This window comes from Aethalodelphis obliquidens, unplaced genomic scaffold (genome assembly GCF_003676395.1).
Source record: "Aethalodelphis obliquidens isolate GAN/ISIS:26980383/991018 unplaced genomic scaffold, ASM367639v1 scaffold17, whole genome shotgun sequence".
Classification (NCBI taxonomy): Eukaryota; Metazoa; Chordata; class Mammalia; order Artiodactyla; family Delphinidae; genus Aethalodelphis; species Aethalodelphis obliquidens.
The window spans coordinates 1227527-1246445 of record NW_020837961.1 but is presented as its reverse complement, the minus strand read 5'-3'; the positions used below and the strand labels follow the sequence as shown (position 1 = coordinate 1246445).

The 18919-nt window shown below is 48.9% G+C and overlaps 2 protein-coding genes across 6 annotated transcripts in view; one reads left to right on the top strand and one right to left on the bottom strand.

Annotated features, from left to right (window-relative positions):
- Positions 1-649: 649 nt before the first annotated feature.
- On the bottom strand, positions 650-11577 carry LOC113625935 (translation initiation factor IF-2-like). Its single transcript, XM_027116871.1, has 4 exons — positions 11566-11577; positions 10431-11522; positions 3248-4259; positions 650-2277 (listed from the first exon to the last, which is right to left on the bottom strand). Exons 1-2 carry the CDS (start codon positions 11575-11577, stop codon positions 10626-10628), a joined length of 909 nt encoding a protein of 302 aa, XP_026972672.1. The 3' UTR covers positions 650-2277; positions 3248-4259; positions 10431-10625.
- Positions 11578-11610: 33 nt separating this feature from the next.
- PDGFC (platelet derived growth factor C) overlaps positions 11611-18919 on the top strand; it is a 225052-nt gene continuing 217743 nt past the window's right edge. For 2 of the 5 annotated variants that reach the window (XM_027116805.1, XM_027116803.1), the window contains exon 1: positions 11615-11939. In XM_027116805.1, the coding sequence (XP_026972606.1) occupies positions 11717-11939 (223 nt within the window). In that variant the 5' untranslated portion in view covers positions 11615-11716. Of the gene's footprint in view, positions 11940-18919 lie in introns of all 5 variants that reach the window. The other 3 variants (XM_027116804.1, XM_027116806.1, XM_027116807.1) reach the window with 3 other exon arrangements.

The window sequence follows — 18919 nt, the reverse complement described above, 5'->3', positions numbered from 1 at the left end:
TGTGTGTACTTCTCATCGTAACATGATGTCCTACAATAAATGAACATCCTGCATCAGCATGTGGTATACTGTAAAACATTTTAAAATCTTTCAAAATTAAATTACTAATGAAAGGTCAATCCTAGTTTCAGAAATAGATGCTTCCTTTCTCCTGTGAAGTTTTATGCCTGATCAACTTCAGGAGGGACATTTACACGAGGCAGTGCTTGGAAACCCCATTCCACGTCAGCTGCAAATGCATCATTTCAGCATCTGTGGTGAAAGGAACAAGGAAACTATCATAGACAGCATTTTTATTTATTTCTTTTTATTGAACTACAGTGGATTTACAATGTTACGTTAGTTTCAGGTGTGCAACACAGTGATTCAATTTTTTTATAGACAGTATTTATAAACAGTATTTTTACGTCACAATACAATCCATTTTCATGAACTTAAAGCGTCATGAGAGTAATTATATTTTATCTAAGCTCATTAAGGAAGGTTTTTTCATTACTGTGTTATGAATTAATTTATTTCTAAGAATAAAATCTCAGCATATGTTTTTTAAAAATTGTTTTTTATTGAAATATAGTTGATTTACAATGTGTTAATTTCAGGTATACAGCAAAGTGATTCAGTTATACATTCATATATATATATACACACACACATATATATATATTTTTTCAGATTCTTTTCCTTATAGGTGTTAAAAATATTGAGTATAGTTCCCTATATGCTGTTTTTAATCGTGAAGTGGCATGTTTGGCTCAGTCCACGACAGTTTCTTTATTTTGTAAGACATTAACTCAGAGCTGAAGTCTAATATTTCACAGTAAAATTAATTGCCCAAAGCACAGGAGATGCAAAGTGAATTGTCATTTCATTAAATTACTCTACGTATGAATCTTCATAAACAGTGACCCTTCATTTCCCATTTTAGCTCAGTGGTTCTTGAAATTTCTTCTCCCCAGGCAGCAACAGTCAGCAATTATTATTTCAAAACCACATGCTTGCACACACATACATGTTTTAAATTGTAACACACAAATTTAAAATCTAAAATTAAAAAGCAAAGGATTTCATTTGACATCATACTTTCAAAATATGAAGAAGATACTTTCCTAGAAGTTATTTTTCAAAATGATGACATCTTGGCTATAACAGATTGGCTATTAGAGTCTTGTGAACCATCTGTTCCATAAGATTTTTCTATCATAACTCTATTTAAACCACTCAGGCAATATGAATTGGGCTGTTTGCCAGGCTTTAGAAACAACCTTGTAATATTGGAATGAGTATTACCATAGGACTTCTGAAAAGACAGATTCTGCATTGCTTCCGGTTTGGGAAGTGCTCACCTGGTCTTCTTTCAGCTCATCAAATAAATAAAATTATATGAATAATTTTCACTTAGGTGTGAGCCTAGAGATTTGTACATTTTGACTCCTGTTTTCCATAATTTAGCTCTTCCGTTTACAAGCTCCGCAACTCTGACTGACAGCCAAGCAAGAAAATGAACTCCACATGGCTCCAGTCTCCGTCACTAGGTCGGAAGGAGCTGCTCCTCATTCATTTTTCTTCCATGAAGATTTATCATGGCTGTAACTGCATTTGGCTACTTCATACTTTTGTTAATTTCACTCACCAGCTATTAAAAGATGTGTTCAACATGGAAGTGCACACATGCAGAGTTAAGTGCTGTGGTGGGCAGGCGGTCCAGGGGTGGTTGGACTGAAAACAGGAGAGAGAGAGTAGGCACGATTTCTGCCATCAAAGCATTTACGGTCAATTTCAGGGAGGGTGCATCAGCAAACCTAGAGGATATTATCATTAATTTGGTGGCAGTGGGGCTAAGGATTTGTCCTAGAAAGTTTTTGGAAGGATGAGACTTACCCTGGTGATGACTCAGTGATGGTGAGAAAAGGAGAGAAGTTAGGGAAAGACTTCTTTCTTCAGCCAAAAACATTACTTAGTGTTATCTTTATTTTAAGACACCATTAATGATAAAATCCTCCACCGAATTAATAACAGCCTTTTGGAGAGAAAAAAAGATGTTAGCTTGTACCTCTGACTTCAATGCTTAGATGGTGACTGGGCATCTACATGGCCTCCCGTACCGGTTGGACCCCTTCTGTTAGAGGCAGAGTGATGGTCGAAAGCAGGAACTCGAGAATTAGACTTACCCAGTTCAGGACCTGGCTCTGCCACCTACAGCCCGAGTGGTCTTAGGTAAATCGCTTGGCCTCTCTGTTCTTCCTCTGCTTCTCTGTAAACCCTATTGAGTACACCCATCTCAGACAGAGAAAGACAAATACCATGTGGTATCACTTATACGTGGAATCTAAAATATAACACAGATGAACTTATATACGAAACAGACTCACGGACATAGAGAACAGACTTGTGGTAGCCAAGGGGGAGGAGGATGGGGGGGCGGATGGATTGGGAGTTTGGGGTCAGCAGATGCAAACTATTATATAGAGAATGGATAAACAACAAGGTCCTACTGTAGAGCACAGGGAACTGTATTCAATATCCTGTGATAAACCGTCATGGAAAAGAATATGAAAAAGAATGTATACGTGCATATAACTGAGTCACTTTGCTGTATTGCAGAAACTCACAGAACATTGAAAGTCAACTATACTTCAATAAAATAAATTAAAAAGTAATACACCCATCTTGTATGTTTGCTGTGAGAATGAAGATGTGAGTATGCATGAAATCTTTAGAATGGTGCCTGGCATAGTAGAGTTAGCGATTATTATTCGATAAGTGCAGTATGTTAAGTACTGGGAAAAAAGAAGCTGATAAGAAGAGTAAATCAGAATAGAAGAAGTCCCAGATTGAGCTATCTATAGCTGTGGAGTGAGCATAAGAAAAGAAGCAAGGACCAGCAAGTGTGAGTACAGGAACTGTGGTGCATCGGGAGTGTAAGACCCGGTGGGTAAGGAAGAGAAGATCACGCCCAAGGAGAACGTTTTTCTTCTCCTGCAGTCAAGGGGGAGGCTCAGACTTTTAGAGCAGGGATCAGGCTGTGATCAGCTTTGTGTTTAAAGAGATGAAGCTGGTAACCTGAGGACAGCTTTCAGGAACGTTAAGAGGGGACCGGGCAGAGTGCAGTCTGCAGGGCTTTCTGCAGACTGTAGGTAATGCAAGAGGACAGGTCACATCACAGGTGGAAACAAACACACATGAAGATGACTGGATGCCCCAAATCAGGGGGAACTCACTGAGGGCAGCAATCATGCCTTTTATTTACCTTGTAGCTTCTTGGGTCCAGCAGCACACCTGCATCGAAGCTCCCGACAGATTGCCGTCTTGGTCAAGCCCATGATGACCTCAAGGTTAGCGGTAACAGAAACTCTGTCTCCTACTTAGAACGTTCACTTTTCCCCAGAAACAAGTTAGTCACCTCACTGCCTTTGCTTTTTCCTACTTCTGTCCTTCAGAAGCTGATGTGAATACAAATTATGATTTTCCCTCATCACGGGTTGTCAGGCCCAGGAACACAGTAACGGCGATTTTATGGCAAAAAGTCTTCTCGCTAAGAATCAGGGCAACAGAGCCTTTTCCCTTTGGATGGTTTCAGAAGATTCATTTCACATTTCCATAGCCACTAAAAAGGGTATTCCATCCAAGACACCGTGATGGTTTCACTGACGGAGTGCCTAGTTCCTGTAGGCTTGGGGCACTGTCCTTTTGATGTGAGACCAGAATCAAAATGATGTATGTTTGTTGTTGGCAGTAGAATTTTTAAGTTACATATTTATGACTAAAACGGTGTGGAGTCATAAAACAAACACCAAGTGCTTAATATAAATGTACATTTCATAAGTCTGAAATGTCTTTTTGGAGACGCTCATGGAGGAATGAAAACGTGATGGTTTAAAGCGCCGGCACCGGAACCAAGTGCCCGCATTCCAGTTCTGGCTTCAATACTGATGCAGAAAACGCGGCCTCCGTGCACCGGCGCTGAATGGAATCTTGGAGACACAGCTGGGTGAAGTAGAAAAGAGGAGCTTTAATACTTTTCCAGGCAAAGGGGGACACAGCAGGTTCCTGCCTTTGAACACTGTGTGTCCCAACCCGGGAGGGTTTGGTGAGGAGTTTTGTAGCAATGGCTCCAGGGCGGGGGTGCTGATAAGGACCACGGTGTGGGCAGGGCCTGCGCTCCTTTAATCTGGCCTCAGGAGGTCCCTGCTGAGCTTCTGTGCTTCCTGTCTTCTGGAATGAAGAATGCTTCATCTTCCATTTGATGGGCATCTCAGTATCTGCAAAACAGCTCAATGATGTTGTTCTGTGCAGCCCTGGAGGGGGAACCGGGACCCTGCCCCAAGGCTGCACCATTGTTTCTCGACTGCCCCTCCCTTGTCTCTGCATCTCCTCCCTTCCCTGACGAGCAACTGTTTGAACCTCCATGGGAAGGCCACGGACGCTGGAGCCTGCTACCTACAAACAAGAAATGGGGGACAGAAAGGCTTCCGAGACCAGGAGCCCCGCAGGGTCCTGCTTGGTTTTGCTACTCACAAACATGGGACCCTGGTCAAGTTACAAAGCCTTCCTGGGGCTCAGTTTCTCATCTTTAAAATGGGGATTGTATTAATAGTTATGCACAGAGTTAATTAATTTATCCATCATTTGTAGAAACTCCACTGTAGAGTACTTCACTGTGGACATTTCAATCAAAAAGGTAGTCATGTGACAACAGCTCTGCAAGATGTAACGTGAAAACAGGCTGCTGTACTTCACAGACGAGGTGACGGTCGAGTCGTGTACCAGACCACACGGACTCTGAGGGATGGGACATCGCTTCCCCCTTCAGGGCTGAGAGTGCTGAACGTGGGTGGACACGGCGATGACCAAATTCAAACAGAAATCTAGGCAGCCAGGAAGAAAGAGGTACTAGGAAGCGCTCTGAATTCCTAAAATAGTGTTTTTTAACAGTCCCATAGTATAATCATTTGCCTCAGTAAGTGTGAAAAATAGTGGCTAGATTAATGGGCCAACACTCACATTTTTGTTTGGTTTTATGTGTGTCTACAAAGTCATTCAAGAAAGAAAAGAAAGAATGGAGTTTTTTCCACACTGTCTGATGGGACAAATATTGATACCGTGAGTGTCTTTTCCACTCCTATATCCCTTCAGATACGAACGGAATTTATTTCAGGAATTAGAATTTCATTTGAAGACTTTTGCTTGCCTGAGGGCTTAACAGGTTGCTGGTTAGTTCTTGCCTTTGGGCTTTGAAAAACTCCAGCCTATCTAAAAATACCTTCATAAAATTATCAATGCAGATGCAAATTTGCCTTGCCATAGGGCTTTAAGAAAACACTGTAGACCAGGAATTTTGAATTAGAGACACGCGGAGGGATACACATAGGAATGGTAGGCGTGAAAGAAGCCTAGGCTCTGACACCTAGAGTTCATCATAAATTGATTCTTCCAAGGGAACAACTGGGAAAAGAGTGTATTTCTTCCCAGCCCTGATGCTGTAATTCGGTAGCAATCATGAACAGCAAGAGAGGAATGAGAACTCCTTCCCCTTTGTCCTCAAAGACAAGGAGATAGATTCTTTGACATAACTGCCCACAGACGGTGCAGACTGAGGCATTCCCTGGATGACTAACTTGGCCAGGATAAACAGGATGCCCACGCCTTGGGTGGGCTTCGACCCCAGGCCAGTCTTAGTCACCACCCTACCTCCAGTGACCCAGATTCAGTCTGGCTCACATCTTTTACTTAGGCTGTTCCAGAAAGATGCTAGCTGTCTCGGCACTGTGCTCTTGAACACGTGCGAGAGTTCGTCTACGTACGCCAAGGTCTACCCCAGATCAAAGATGGGGAGGCCAGTCGTCATGAAGAAAACTTTGGGAAACATGCAAAACCTTCACGTGGGAACACTTTGGTCCAAAATCCAGGGCCTCAGAGTGTCGAATGAAACACACCGGAGTCTAAGGGGAGTCGGGAGACAAGGTGACCTGGTACCTGTCACCGGTAGTGTGACCCCAGGCAAATTCTCCATTAATTCTCCATCTCTCTGCAGTAACATGGGGGAAACTCCAGCTTTCCTCAAAGGATTGGTGGGAAGATGAAATGAGAAAATATATTGCAAGGTATCTAACAGTTCCTGGGACATGACAGGTGCTTCACAAAGTAAATCTGAATCTGAATGATTCTCCCCTCACTTTTATTTTCCCTGGTTGCCTTCTGTTTAACTAGCAATCTGCGGGGAAAGGCATGCTTTTTACCCTCCTAATTTCACGAAGAACCAGTAGAAGATATTCCAGACAATGAGCAAGGAGAGACTGTGGTCCGGGAAGATGGGGAAAGCGTCAAAGCCAACTGTGCCCAGAGAAATAAAATGTGGGAAAATAAAACGATGCCTTAGGATGTCGCAAGGCTGTTTAGGATAGAAGAGAGCAGGCGCTTTTCTGACCATAAAGATGACAGACGGCTGGGAGTAGTCATCACAGTAGAAAAGGGTTATGACAACCCTTTGAACTATCCTGAGCTTCAAAAGCGATCGAGGGATCCTTGACGTAAGACGAGTTAAGCTCTCTGTCCCTGCCTGCTTCCACATTCGTGAAGCTGCATACTGAGGCTCTGGGCCCCTTATACAAAGGCTGACAGCCAAGGAAAGACTGCCCCGAAACAATGATCACAAAGTGAGAGGGTCCTTCTCTCATGACCTCTGAGAGAAGGGGCTCACTGTCTGAGAAAGGAAGATCCGTGGCCGTGTCTTGAGTTCTTTACTACGATTTGTCACCACGTGGACAGAAGCCTTCAGAGCCTACACATGATTTCGGGGGAGAGAAAAAGGACATTTATGGACCACGGGATATGATCAAACACAGTGTTTGGTGGTTGTCCGAATTTTCAGGGGGCGCCCCGATCTCAGGATTGTTCCGGATGCCACCCGTGGGACTCTGTGGAATAGCAGATCGGATGTCCGTGCCTGGCTAATGACGACAGAATTTCCTTACGATTTACAGCTCCTTACGTACTGTACTATTTTTCTTTACCTCGGAACCACACTTGGCATCTTCTGATGATACCAAACAGATGTTAAACATGAAAAGGTGGCTACCCACATGTAACTTATTGTTTTCCTGAATTCAATACAATTCCTGACACTTGCCTTAGTCAGTGGTTTCCAAACTCTTTTTTCTCCCTTTCTTTTTGGTTATCAGTAGAATTTCTCTTTCCCAACCAGGATCGTAACAGGTGAAAGAGAACTACCATGACTGGATGGACTTGGGGAGAAGCACCTACTCATCCTCTGTTGCCAGCCCCCAGGCACCTCTGAGTTGAGTCCAGGAAATTGGTCCTAGTCCTGTATCATCACAGAAGCACAATTAAATTGAAAAAGAACTGGCATTACTACCTGTCGTAGCTTAGAGAATGGAAGAATTCTAAGCATTCTCAATGCTCCATATACACTGGAGACAGACTCCAGTGTAAACGTCTCCTGTAAGGAAAAGGGGCAGAGAGGATTCTAGACCAAGGTTGCGCTGTTTGTTAGCAGTGAAGCCAGCCTAAGTCCGGGGTCTCCTGTCTCCCGGTGAAACAATCTTTCGTTGTGGTGGCCCTGAGTTGGCCAGGGCTCCTCTTTCTTTGGGGCTGTTTCTGGCTCCTTACACGCTCTGGGTTCTGAGTCAGACAAGCACTTCTGAGATTTTGACAGAAAACCTTTGCACACTCAACCGTGACTTCCGGAAGGAAAGAGCAGCTTGAGTTCAATGGGCAAAGCCACCTCAAGGCCTGTCCTCATCTCCCGTTTCTCTGGGCCACACACCTTTAGCTTGCCACCTCTGGACTCCCCTCCCTCAAAAGGCCACAATGAGAAAGTACATCTGCTCCTCTGAGAGCGGGCCCCGACACAAGCCTCTACCGTTTGCCTCGGCAGGCAAGCCTTTCTGATTCCAGCTGCACATGGGGAGGTAAGGGGTGACCAATCTCGATAAACAAAATATAAGGAAAAGTGTATTTTCTGTTTTTAGGGTGGAAAAACAGAGTATTAATATATCCTGAGATGTCTGAAGAGAGAGAGGTCATGTGTTTCGGGGTAACTGGAGAGAGTGGAGAAACAAAAGCATGATTCTGAGAGAGATTTTACTGCACTTCTTCTTTCCCCCAGAACAGTCTATTCCTGCTGTGATCTGTGGGCATTCACTTTGCCTACTAACGACAGCCCCAGCTCCCAGCCTCATTTAAATGTGTATAGAAGTGTTGCTGGGCTTCCCTGGTGGCACAGTGGTTAAGAATCCACCTGACAATGCAGGGGACACGGGTTCGAGCCCTGGTCCGGGAAGATCCCACATGCCACGGAGCAACTAAGCCCATGCACCACAACTACTGAGCCTGTGCTCTAGAGCCCACGAGCCACAACTACCGAGCCCGCGAGCCACAGGTACTGAAGCCCGTGCACCTAGAGCCCATGCTCCACAACAAGAGAAGCCACCGCAATGAGAAGCCCGCGTGCAGCAACGAAAACCCAATGTGGCCAAAAATAAATAAATAAATGTATTAAAAAAAAGAAAAAAGAAGTATTGCTAGTTAGTCATTCTAGAAAGTAGTGGACACTTCAGTTCATAGCACTCTGAACTTCAGAAACTCCTACTCACTCATCTGCCACTAAAATACTGAAAAGTTCTGGGAAAAGTCAAAATCGTTTTGCACGTGTCCCTGTGTGTGTGCGCGTGTGTGTGTGCGCGTGTGTGTGTCAGGACTGAATCAGAAGAAGAGCAAGGAAACTTGTAATATTTGATTTTCTGGGCAAAATATACGGCCCCACGGTTCCTGCCCTCCTGAGTGTTAAGTGATTAGTCGAATGGATACTTGGCTTTAAATCTTATTTCATTCCAAAAAAAAAAGTTAATAGCGACACCCACCCTCCCTCCCCCCCAAAATGATCACTGCTAATAACCGAGTACCTTCCGGCACGTTCCTCATCAGGAATTTGTAGGTGGTACTCTACATATATTCAGCTGGAGTGGGCACGCCTGCCGAAGGTTTAAGAAAACACGAAAACCACAAAGAATGTTCCCAATTATTTTCTCCTGGTGGGCGGAACAGATGCCTTTCCTCAAGGAAAATGCTTTAGGCCAAAACAAAGCCATATTCATTCAGAATCTATTGTTTAGTAACTGTGCAGACCCCGGGTTATATAAAATTTACTTTCGATGCAAGGATCCCACTTTCCTAGGAAGGGTTCATAAGCAGAATGGAGCAGAGGATGATACAGTGTTAAAACCATCAACCTTGCCAAGGCCAAGGGCAGTTCAAGAGACACTAGTGCAAGGACACGGAAGGGAACCCAGGCAATGGAGATGTGGGCGGATTTGGTCTGGAGTCCTGCAGGGGCACCCGGCTGGCTTTATTTATAAGGCCAGTGCCAAAGCCATCTGTAGACGATGGATGAGGTGAAACGCAGAGGTGGAGGATTATTCTAGATCGTGTGTAACTTTTCAAATACAACCTCCATGCTGAAATTCCAGGGCGAACGTAAGTGACTCCAATCAAGAAACCTGTCAGTCACGAGTGTTTCTTTATGAGCTCCCTGGGCCAGGCACTCTTCTAGCCAATATGAAACGATACAAAAGAAAGGGTAGTCATCACCCTTATAATCTCGTGAGAGCAAATGGGTTAAATCTGTACACACACACATACACACACTCTATGTGGGTGGTCAGCAAACTCAACGATACAGACATATAACAGCGTCATGTAGAAAAATCCTGATTAGGAAATCAAAAGTACCGAATTCGAAAAACCGGGAAGCGATTGGTTTCAAGACAAATAGATTAGAGTGTGTTCATAAAGCATGTCGTTTACATAACGAATCTCCTTAAGCTATTAAAACTGGGAACTCTCCCCCAGATCTACAGACCACGTTTAGAACCTATTTACTGCGCAAATATGGCTTCACACTGGCCTTGAGGGGCTGCTCAAGTGAAGACACTACCAAGGCCTGTGTCTGCTAAACTGCGGCGTCTTCACGATCAGAGACTGGGCTTTCCTTATCGGCCTTAAAATCCTGCCCTCTGAAGACAGAAGTGGTGAAGCAGTAAGAATGAACCCATGGGAGAGGTGAGCGAAGGCCTCAAAGGGGAGTTGAGCCTCGGAGAATTTTAAGAGGGGAAAAAAGAGAAGAGAACTAAGATGTTACAAGCAGAGAGGTGAAGTTGGCTGGGCTCGGTGGGCATCCGAGCAGAGGAAGGGGGCTTGCCACGTTCAGCGGGAAGGCTCCGCCCCTAGCTGGGTCCACGGTGGGGGGTGTCCCCGCCCAGGCGTCCCTGGACCTTTCCCAGGGCGGCTCCCCTGCGTACTCACCGAGGGCCTAGCCGGGCCGGGAAGGGCAGCTGGCTCCCTCGGCAGGAGCCCTGAAAGTCCGCCCGTATTTCAGCTCGCCCCCTGGGTCTCCATCCTTCCCCCGGCCTTACCTGGTCCTGTGGTTCGCCTCGGCTCTTTGACAGGAGGTGGGCGCTCTTTGTGCTTTGCCTGCCCTGGCCCTTGCTTGAGGCAGGCTTAACGAGGGCAGAGACTTTTGCCTGGTTCCATGTCTGCAGTTTTAGAACAGTGCCCGACTCAGGAGGCATTCGGTTCCTACAGTGTTTGTTAAAGGAATAAATGGTGTTCTATCCCGGCCATTTGTCTTTACATTTACTTTTTTCCACTCCCTGCTTCAGAGGGCTGGAAGCTGGAGGCAAAGACCTCCCTGCGTTCCGGCTTCCCTTCTTCCTCGGGCGCAGAAAGCCTGGCCGAGGGTCGCAGCCCGGCCCTCTGGGGACGGGGATGCCCTCGGGAAGGAACGTGGAGCCCCGGCCAGGGGAGGAGGGCCGCGCGGAGGCGGGGAGGCGCAGGAAGTTCTTCCCTCGTCCCCCGGCTCGGGCAGCGCCCGCCGCGCCCAGCCGGCTCGTCGCGTGGCGCTCGGGTAGCCCGGGCCGCATCCCCCCGCCGGGGCCCCGCGGCACCCCGCGCACGCGCCGGCACCTGCCGGACCGCCCGGGCGCGCGGGACCCCGGCCACCCCCCCCGGCGCCGGGAAGGTGGGGAAGGGGAGGGACACGCGAGGTCCGCGCCGGCCTGCTCCGCGCCCGGGGCCCGCTCGCCGCGCCGCCCGAGCGCTGGGGAGGGGACGCCCGAGCGGCCCCCGCGCGACCCCTGCCCGACCTCCGGCGCTGCGCGGGACGGGCGCGCGGGACCGCCTCCAGGTGCTCGATCCGCGCCGCGCTCCGGGCGGGCAGCGCGTCCCGCGGCCTCCGTGCGCCCGGGCCGGGGCGGCCTCGGCCGGGACCCCGGACCCGCTCGGGACACCCCCCGGCCCCGGCGCCGCGCCCGCGCCTGGGCCTCCCCTCCCCCTCGAGCTGGGGGCGGGGCGGCCGCGGCGCCCGGAGAGCGCCCCGACCGGCAGCTCTGTGATCGATTGGAAGGTGCCGGCCGCCCCGCGGGCTGCAGGCCGGCCCCGCGCGACCCCCGACCCGCCGCCGGGCCGTCGGCCGGCTGACAGGTGCTCGGGGCCCTGGCCGGGGACTCCTCGGCTGCGCGCGCGGCCCCCGCGGCCCCCCCTCCCCCTCGCCTTCGCCCCCATCCCCCCCCACCCCACCCCCGCCGCCGCGGCGCGGCGCAGGATCTGTTCAGACCTCGGGGAACTGGTTCAGGTCCAGGTTCTGCTTTGATCCTCGGCGCAAACTGGAGACGCCGAAGAGGGCCCTCGGAGAAAGCCTTGGATGGGAGGATGTGGGAAGGAGCCCGCGGGGCTCGGCGGCGCTGAGCCCGGCCCGCAGCCCCGCCGCCCCAGTGCCCGCCGCCCGCGCGCCCGCCCGCTCAGCCCAATGCTCCTCTTCGGGCTCCTGCTGCTGACATCCGCCCTGGCCGGCCAGAGACCCGGGACCCGGGCTGAGTCCAGCCTGAGCAGCAAACTCCAGCTCGCCAGCACCAAGGAGCAGAACGGTGAGTGCCCCCGCTCCGTCCCCTGCCGCGCCGCCCGCGCCGCCCGGCGCGCCCGGGCGGGACGCACCCCGGCCCGCGCGCCGCGTTCGCGGAGCTTCCTCACAGCCTGCGGCTGGGGCAGCGGCCGCCGGGCTCCAGCGGGGCAGCCTGAGTGTCCCCGCGGGCGCCGCCGCAGCGCGGACATGCTGGGAGCCCTGGGGGGCGTCAGGGCCAGCGCGCTTGCAAGACCTCTCGTCGCCGGAGTCCTAAGTTCGAGAACTGCCTCTAGACCCGAGTCCGACACGAACGCGTCCTGGCATGTTTGACTCTCCTCCGAGCTTTTTGCCCTGGGGAGGGGTGTCCCAGGACGTGTGTCAGCCGCATTAATTGAAGCGCTCGCGGTGGAAAGGCATCAATTAATCAGTAAGTAGATAGCAAACCAAGAGGTCGAGGGGCCCCGTGGACGTGTGCAGGGGGGGAATTAAAAAAATGTATTTCTCCTGTGCTCTTTTTTTTTTTTTTTTTAAATGTGCCTTTGTACTCCTGAAGCCCTTACCTTTCTGGTAGTGTGTTTTTATATGCGATGGTGAGTGACTGCTAGTTTGTGTGTGCTGGAAACGACTTAATCCTGCATAGGAAATGAGAATTACTTTCACCTTTCAAGTGTACCTGAAATGTTTAGAAAACTCTCAGATGCAAGTTCCCTTGGGCTGGGATCGCACAGAGCCGGAGAAAGGCTCCTTTCATAAAGCCAGGGCTGCTTCAGGGTGTGTAATTTGCTTAGCCTCTGAACCCCATATGATTTACATCATTCAATTTCTAAACCCTTTTGCTCTTGATCTAACATTATGAAGTCATTTTTGAGACTACTTTGTAAATAGAAATTTTATACTGCACATGAAACCACAATGTCAATGCAGGCTGTCTAAAATTAGAATATTAAACACCCTGTTTACAAGTGGCGGCTCTCGGTGTTATTTGAAAAGAAATGTACATGTTTTTACTGCTTTATATGCCATCTGTTCGGAATGCAAGAAGGCTGTCACTTCATGAACCGTGCGAAACGAACGTGAGCAGCGTGTGCCTAGGAGATCAGAGTGCCCTGAACTGTGTTTTTAAGTCACAAGCAACTTTTTCTGTCGGTTTTGGGGGGGTGTCTCCGAGCTTCAAGTTTGGATTGAAACTCTCCAGAGTGTTCACCTTTAAGAAAGCACAGAAAGTTCTAGAGTCCAAAAAGAGAGAAAATAAGGGTTCCTGGGACCTTTGTAGCCATTATCTGTACTCGCTGTTTGGGCAGCAAGACAAGGCATCACAAGGCTGATAGCACTGTGGTTGCTTCTTACGACTTGGTGATGTGATGGGACGGGGCACCTGCAGGCTGCTTGAGCCGCTGATCAAAGGGATCCACGTCCAATCCCGGGGACTGCAGAGGGCCGGGGGCGCGGGGACAGGGCGGGGGGGGGCGAGGGGGGATCAAAGAAGCCACAGCGCCACTTGTACCCTGGCAGGAGACGGATCAGACCAACCTCTGTTCTTTATCACGTAAAATAAATGCCCAGTTGAAAATATCGCTTCTGACTGGACCAAGTTTCCCCAAATGACCATGCACCGTATCCCTGGCTCCTGGCTTTTGTTTTTTTATTTTTTCCATCCCAGATCCTTTCTCCTAATGCTCTGACTTACTTATCAGGCCTGTCCTGGCATCTCTCATCTTCCCGAGTCCCTTCGCGACTTGTACTTGTCATTGTCCTTTCCTTGCCATTCTTTCTTGTGGTCCACGTGCCATCGTCGCTTTGTAACGAGGCCCAGAACTTTCACCGGGGTCTTTGGCCACTTTCCGGGGTCGATTCACCCCCCTCCTGAGAAGTGGGTTCGTGAAGCCAGGCCACACACATTGTGTTGCCGTCAGAGGCTGGGCCATTTCCATTCCTAAGATGCATGATGCTAAAAATAGCCGGGTGGTTTCCTAATCTGTGTGCAGAGGACTGGTCTATGTTTAGCCTTTGGGAGGGTTGGCAGCCGGAAGTAAGTGGAGGTGGAGGAACCGCTCACCTTGCGGTGCTCAGCCTGAGAAGCGGGGCGGCCAGCGCTAGGGGGCGGTGTAGAGCTATCTTCCCGCGCATGGAAGGTCCCAGGATGCGAGGGTAACAGGTGGGTGCTAAGGAAGATCCCCCAGGAAAGTGAGCGGCTTTGCTGGAACTTTCTCCTCCTTTTGTGGCTTTCAACTTTTCCATTCCGTCATGTGGGCATTTTTTTTTTTTGCCCTCTTACTGAATTATGATTGGTTTCTGATTGCCCTGTTGCTTCTCTCAATGTAGATGAGAGTCTGATTCCCCCAGTACAGACCCACCTGAGGGTACCACAGAGAAAACGCCATCCACCCAGTCTGTGCACTGTGTCATATTCAGAAAGGTCTTCGAACAACTGCTAAATGTGAGATGTCCAAATCGATCTGTTGTGACAGTCGGACGTCATTCTGTCCACCATTGACCACCCCCCTCCCCGACGGATGGTTACTCTCTTCCCTGGAGAATTCCAGAGCCTCCTGTGGGGTTGACTCCATCAGATCCCCAGGCCTGCTCAGTTTCAAAATCAACTGGGTGTCCTGAGCCCTGTCAAACATGGAAATTGATTGCTCTGACCGATGCCGGGCACTTGGATTTAGACCGGGGCAAGGGAGGCGCTTCAGAATTAGGTGTGAGGGGTCAGTGTCACTTACCCTGTTTCAGTTAGTTGTTTCTCTCCTCAAAACTCTGTTGCAGTTCTTGCCACTTTACTGGAAAAATAATTTTATCCTCCAGTACTATGAGGTGCCGTTGTGGCCTCGCTGCGCAGCTTGTGGGAGCTTAGTTCCCAGTCCCAGCATTGAACCTGGGCTCCATGAGTGAAAGCGCGGAGCCCTAACTAACCGCTGGACCACAGAGAACTCCCGCCTCTGTGTCTTTCATTCTTAATCTGACTGCTGACAATGAAGTCTCACATATCCACCAAGGATCTGCCCCCAGATTTAACGGAGAGAGGGAGAGGAAAGATGAGAACGCTGACGCAGGTAGGGTTTCTGGCCTGGACGCGCTGTACGGCCATGGGGAAATGAGTGTGGTCTGCATGCACTCCTTTTAGGAGAGGACTCCTCCCAGGAAATGGGCGAGTTCTGGGATGCTGCTTCCGGGCTGTAGCAGAGGGAATCAGGCGCATCTCAAGCGAAAGGGAACACAGCTTGTTTTGTTTACCGCGTGTGTTTGGCCCCAGTAGACGCCAGTCACAGGGTTGTCGGTGGGATGAGGCCTCGCCCACCTTGTGTCACTGGGGAGGGATTTTAATTTACCCACAGCCCTGAAACATGCTTCTGACTGTTCTGTTAACGGTTGTGAGTGTAGATCTGGGATATGTCTCTGTTGATTAGGGTTTTCCTTACGAACATTATTTTAAAAAGCTTAAGTGCAGTTGATGTATGATATTATGTAAGTTACAGGTGCACAATATAGTGATTCATGATCATTAAAGGTTATCCTCCGTTTATAGTTACTGTAGAATATTGGCTACATTCCTGTGTGCTGTAATATATCCTCGTAGCTTATTTTCAACATCATAATAACGTACCTTCTAATCCCCTACCCCAGATTGCCCCTCCCCCTTCCCTTTCCCCACTGAGCATCGTTTATGGTTTGCGCACTTGTCCTCAAGGGCTTCTGTGGCCTGTGCGGCCATTTACTTTGGGGACAGATGGTCCCCTGGTGCCTCGCTCAGTACGTGTGTCTTGTGTTTACGGCTTTTCAGTGCGTCTCTTTCAGTGCCAGCTCACCCCTCCTCCCATTGCCAGTGTGCCCATATCCACTCCCCTCCCCTCTGCCCTAGGTAGCAGCTTCAAAGCTGTATTTGACTGCAAGGCAGATCATCACAACCTTTAGAATAGTGTCCAAGAGTAATAGCTCTGCCCGAGGACCCAGGGGACTTTCCTGTTAGTCTATAAGTTGTCGCGCATGACCTTTGTGACATTTATTTTTGTTATCTAGAGGGGTTTTTTTTTGTTTTTTAACTTCCTCCTGGTTCTCTGCTCTGTTTGGGGTAGTTGAGGAAGTTGGAGAAGCGAAGCCCCATTATGTAATGATGAATATTGCTTTTCACCATAGGTGACAAAAAATCCCCCTTCTATTTTATGGTGACATTTCCTCTTCTCCCAGCTGTTACCTTCTACCCTTAATCTTAGAAACTTGATGTTTACCTCTGAAAGGTAATTAGAAAGTACAAAGGTCTGTACGAAGCCTCAGGGACTATATATCATTTGTTGAATAGTTGTAAATAGATGCTGGGGGCCGACCCTACACTTTCCTCCTTGGTGTATTTTGTAGTGCCCTGTGTCGGGCACCAATGTCTTAGGTTGGTTTATTCTTAGTTCATCCTTCCTGAAACTTACTCCTTACGTATCTTCTTGACATTCTCTTCTACTACATGTTTTTTTCAACATTTTGGTGCAAAAATTGTTTTATCGATAAACTCGCACACTTTTTGTAGAAGTAGAAATCTAATGATAACGTGATGTGTGTTAAATAAGAAGTAATTGAATCAGTGCTTTGTAATGTCCACCTTCCCCCCGAAACGTTCCCGAGACTGCTAAACATTTCAGGTGTGCGGCAAAGTGATTCAGCTGTACGTATACATACATCTATTCTTTCTCGAATTCTTTTCCCATTTAGGTTATTCCAGAGCACTGAGCAGAGGGGAGGTTTCTGTTTGTATCAACCAACATGGTAGAAGTCGTAATAAAAGTCCCTTCATTTACTTGGCCTGCTTTTGATGCCTCTGATGATTCTATTTGCAAGTGTTATCTGTAGCCAGAATATCTCTGTACGACGCCATATAATTTCTGAACGCTCCTTGGTTAAACAGTCTCTGAATTATTTTTCTCTACCACTGCCTCCACCTGTGATTTTTTCCCCTCGCATCCCCCTTCTCTGTCTCCTGAGGATACGTCTAGTGGTCGATCTTTGGCTGGTAAGCACGGGGTACGACCACACCCATTGTGGAAATACTGAAACATCGCCAGTGGGTTGAGAAGGAGCCTGGCCACTCCTCCAGGACAGATGGAGCATCTTTGAGCAGAAGCCACAGCGTTAATGCCCGGCACAGCTGGGGACATCGGGGACACTGCTCCAACCCTGCTGGCCTCCTTCCTGATGGATCCCTCCTGCGCCTGCCACACTGATGCTTAAGCCTTTTGACACTTTCAGCTATGGACAGTTTAGTTCACAGGGGAGTTGAAACTCCTGTCTCTTCTCCCCATTGCTGGGCACTCGGGCCCAACCCACCTGCAGCTTGAAGGACCCGGAGAGAAGAAAGGGTACAGCCTCCTTCAAGCCTCCTTCCTGCAGCTTCTTTGCTTCGAGGCCTGGGGGTGAGACGCGGCATGGGACGTGGCACACGTGGCGTGGGATTGCAGCTCTCAGGTGCCTGTTCCTGGTTCCCCAGGCAACACCAGGCAGCTGCTTTGGCCTGGGTACCACCTTCCTGCCATCTGGGTTCAAGAGACCCCCTTCTCTGCGAGGTCTTTTTTCTAACCACTTTCGTTAACCACCCCTGTTTATCCCGTCAAGGGTAATTCCCTGCATAGCACTTACCACTGTGGTATTCTGCTTGTTTATTGGTTTATATATTGCCTCCCTGCCACCCCTGTAGGATGTAAGGCCCCTGAGAGCGTGGCCCTGTCAGACTTGCCCTTTGTGGGTGCGCCAGCGCCTGGAACGAAGGGTGGCATAGGGTAAATATTTGTTAGACGGTTCTGGATGCAGTGCCTCGCTTAAGCAGGACTCTGGTATTGCCTGGAACAGCAGCCCGTCTTGGAAGGTGGCTTTTTGATACTGGAACTTTCACCATTGCTTGACTTTTTGCAAAGGAAGATGCACTTGCTTATTGGTTGGGATGGGAGCCGCCAGTGAGAGTTCTACTTTGTCATCTTGGTAAATGTACCACGTGACCAGGAGCGTGTGTACCAAGCCGGTGGGTAGGTTTTCTAGAAGCGGTGCTAGTTACTGTCTTAAAAGTGCCACGGGGGTGTGCACCTCTGTAGTGCTGCAGCTGGGTCGCACGCATGTGATCTGGACCCAGGACTGCGCAGAATGGTGAGGTTGAATGGCTGACGCACTCCAGCATCAGTGTGCTTCCCACCTTCTGCTTGTGGCTCACGGAGAACGTGCACAGGATGGAAATCCGCAGTAATTCTGGCAGGTGGAACGTCAGGGCCGGAAGGGTCCCAGGAGTCCGTCCACAGCGATGTGTACCGTGAGGCCTAGACCACCGAGGTGACTTTGTCAAGGTCGCGCTGGAGGGTAGCCAGGTTCAACGGCTTGTGGGCTGGTATGTTTTCCTTCCATGGGAACCAGTGAGGCAAATGGCGATCTAGTTTCAAAATTCCAACACTTGGCATAAATGCATTTCTTTACTGTTCTGGGAGGTTTTGTGCTTTGGGAGTTGTAAGGGCAGCTTGGGCTCCCCTGATCCTGAAACATTTTTTACAGGCACGCTAAGGACAACAATCTCGGAATAATCCTATTAACGACGCAGAGCAGATACTCTGGCTGAGGTGTACGGTAACACCTCTGTTGGGGTAGAAATCTGCCATTTTGGCAAATGACTTGAAATACTTCCTTTAGAATTGTTACCGTGATGGGCTGGGATCGAATTTTCAGCGGGTCCGTGGATGAACAATGTTGATTGACATATTTTGCCATGTTTCTTAATGCTGAGGGGGAAGGTTGACATGGGAAAGCTTGGTTCCACTGGGAGGTTTTCTTTTCTTTCTTTCTTTCTTTTTTTTTTTTTAACAATTTTGAACAGTTTATTTAGCAGGATGTCTCAGTGGTGAAGTACCGTAGAAGTGAGTAAATAAGCATGGTTTAGTGAGCTCTAGAACACACAGCCTGTTATTCTTTTGCAATGGGTGTAATGAGTGACTTTAGCCTTTATTTACCCTATATGATACAGGGCATTCTATTCAGAGTTTCAGA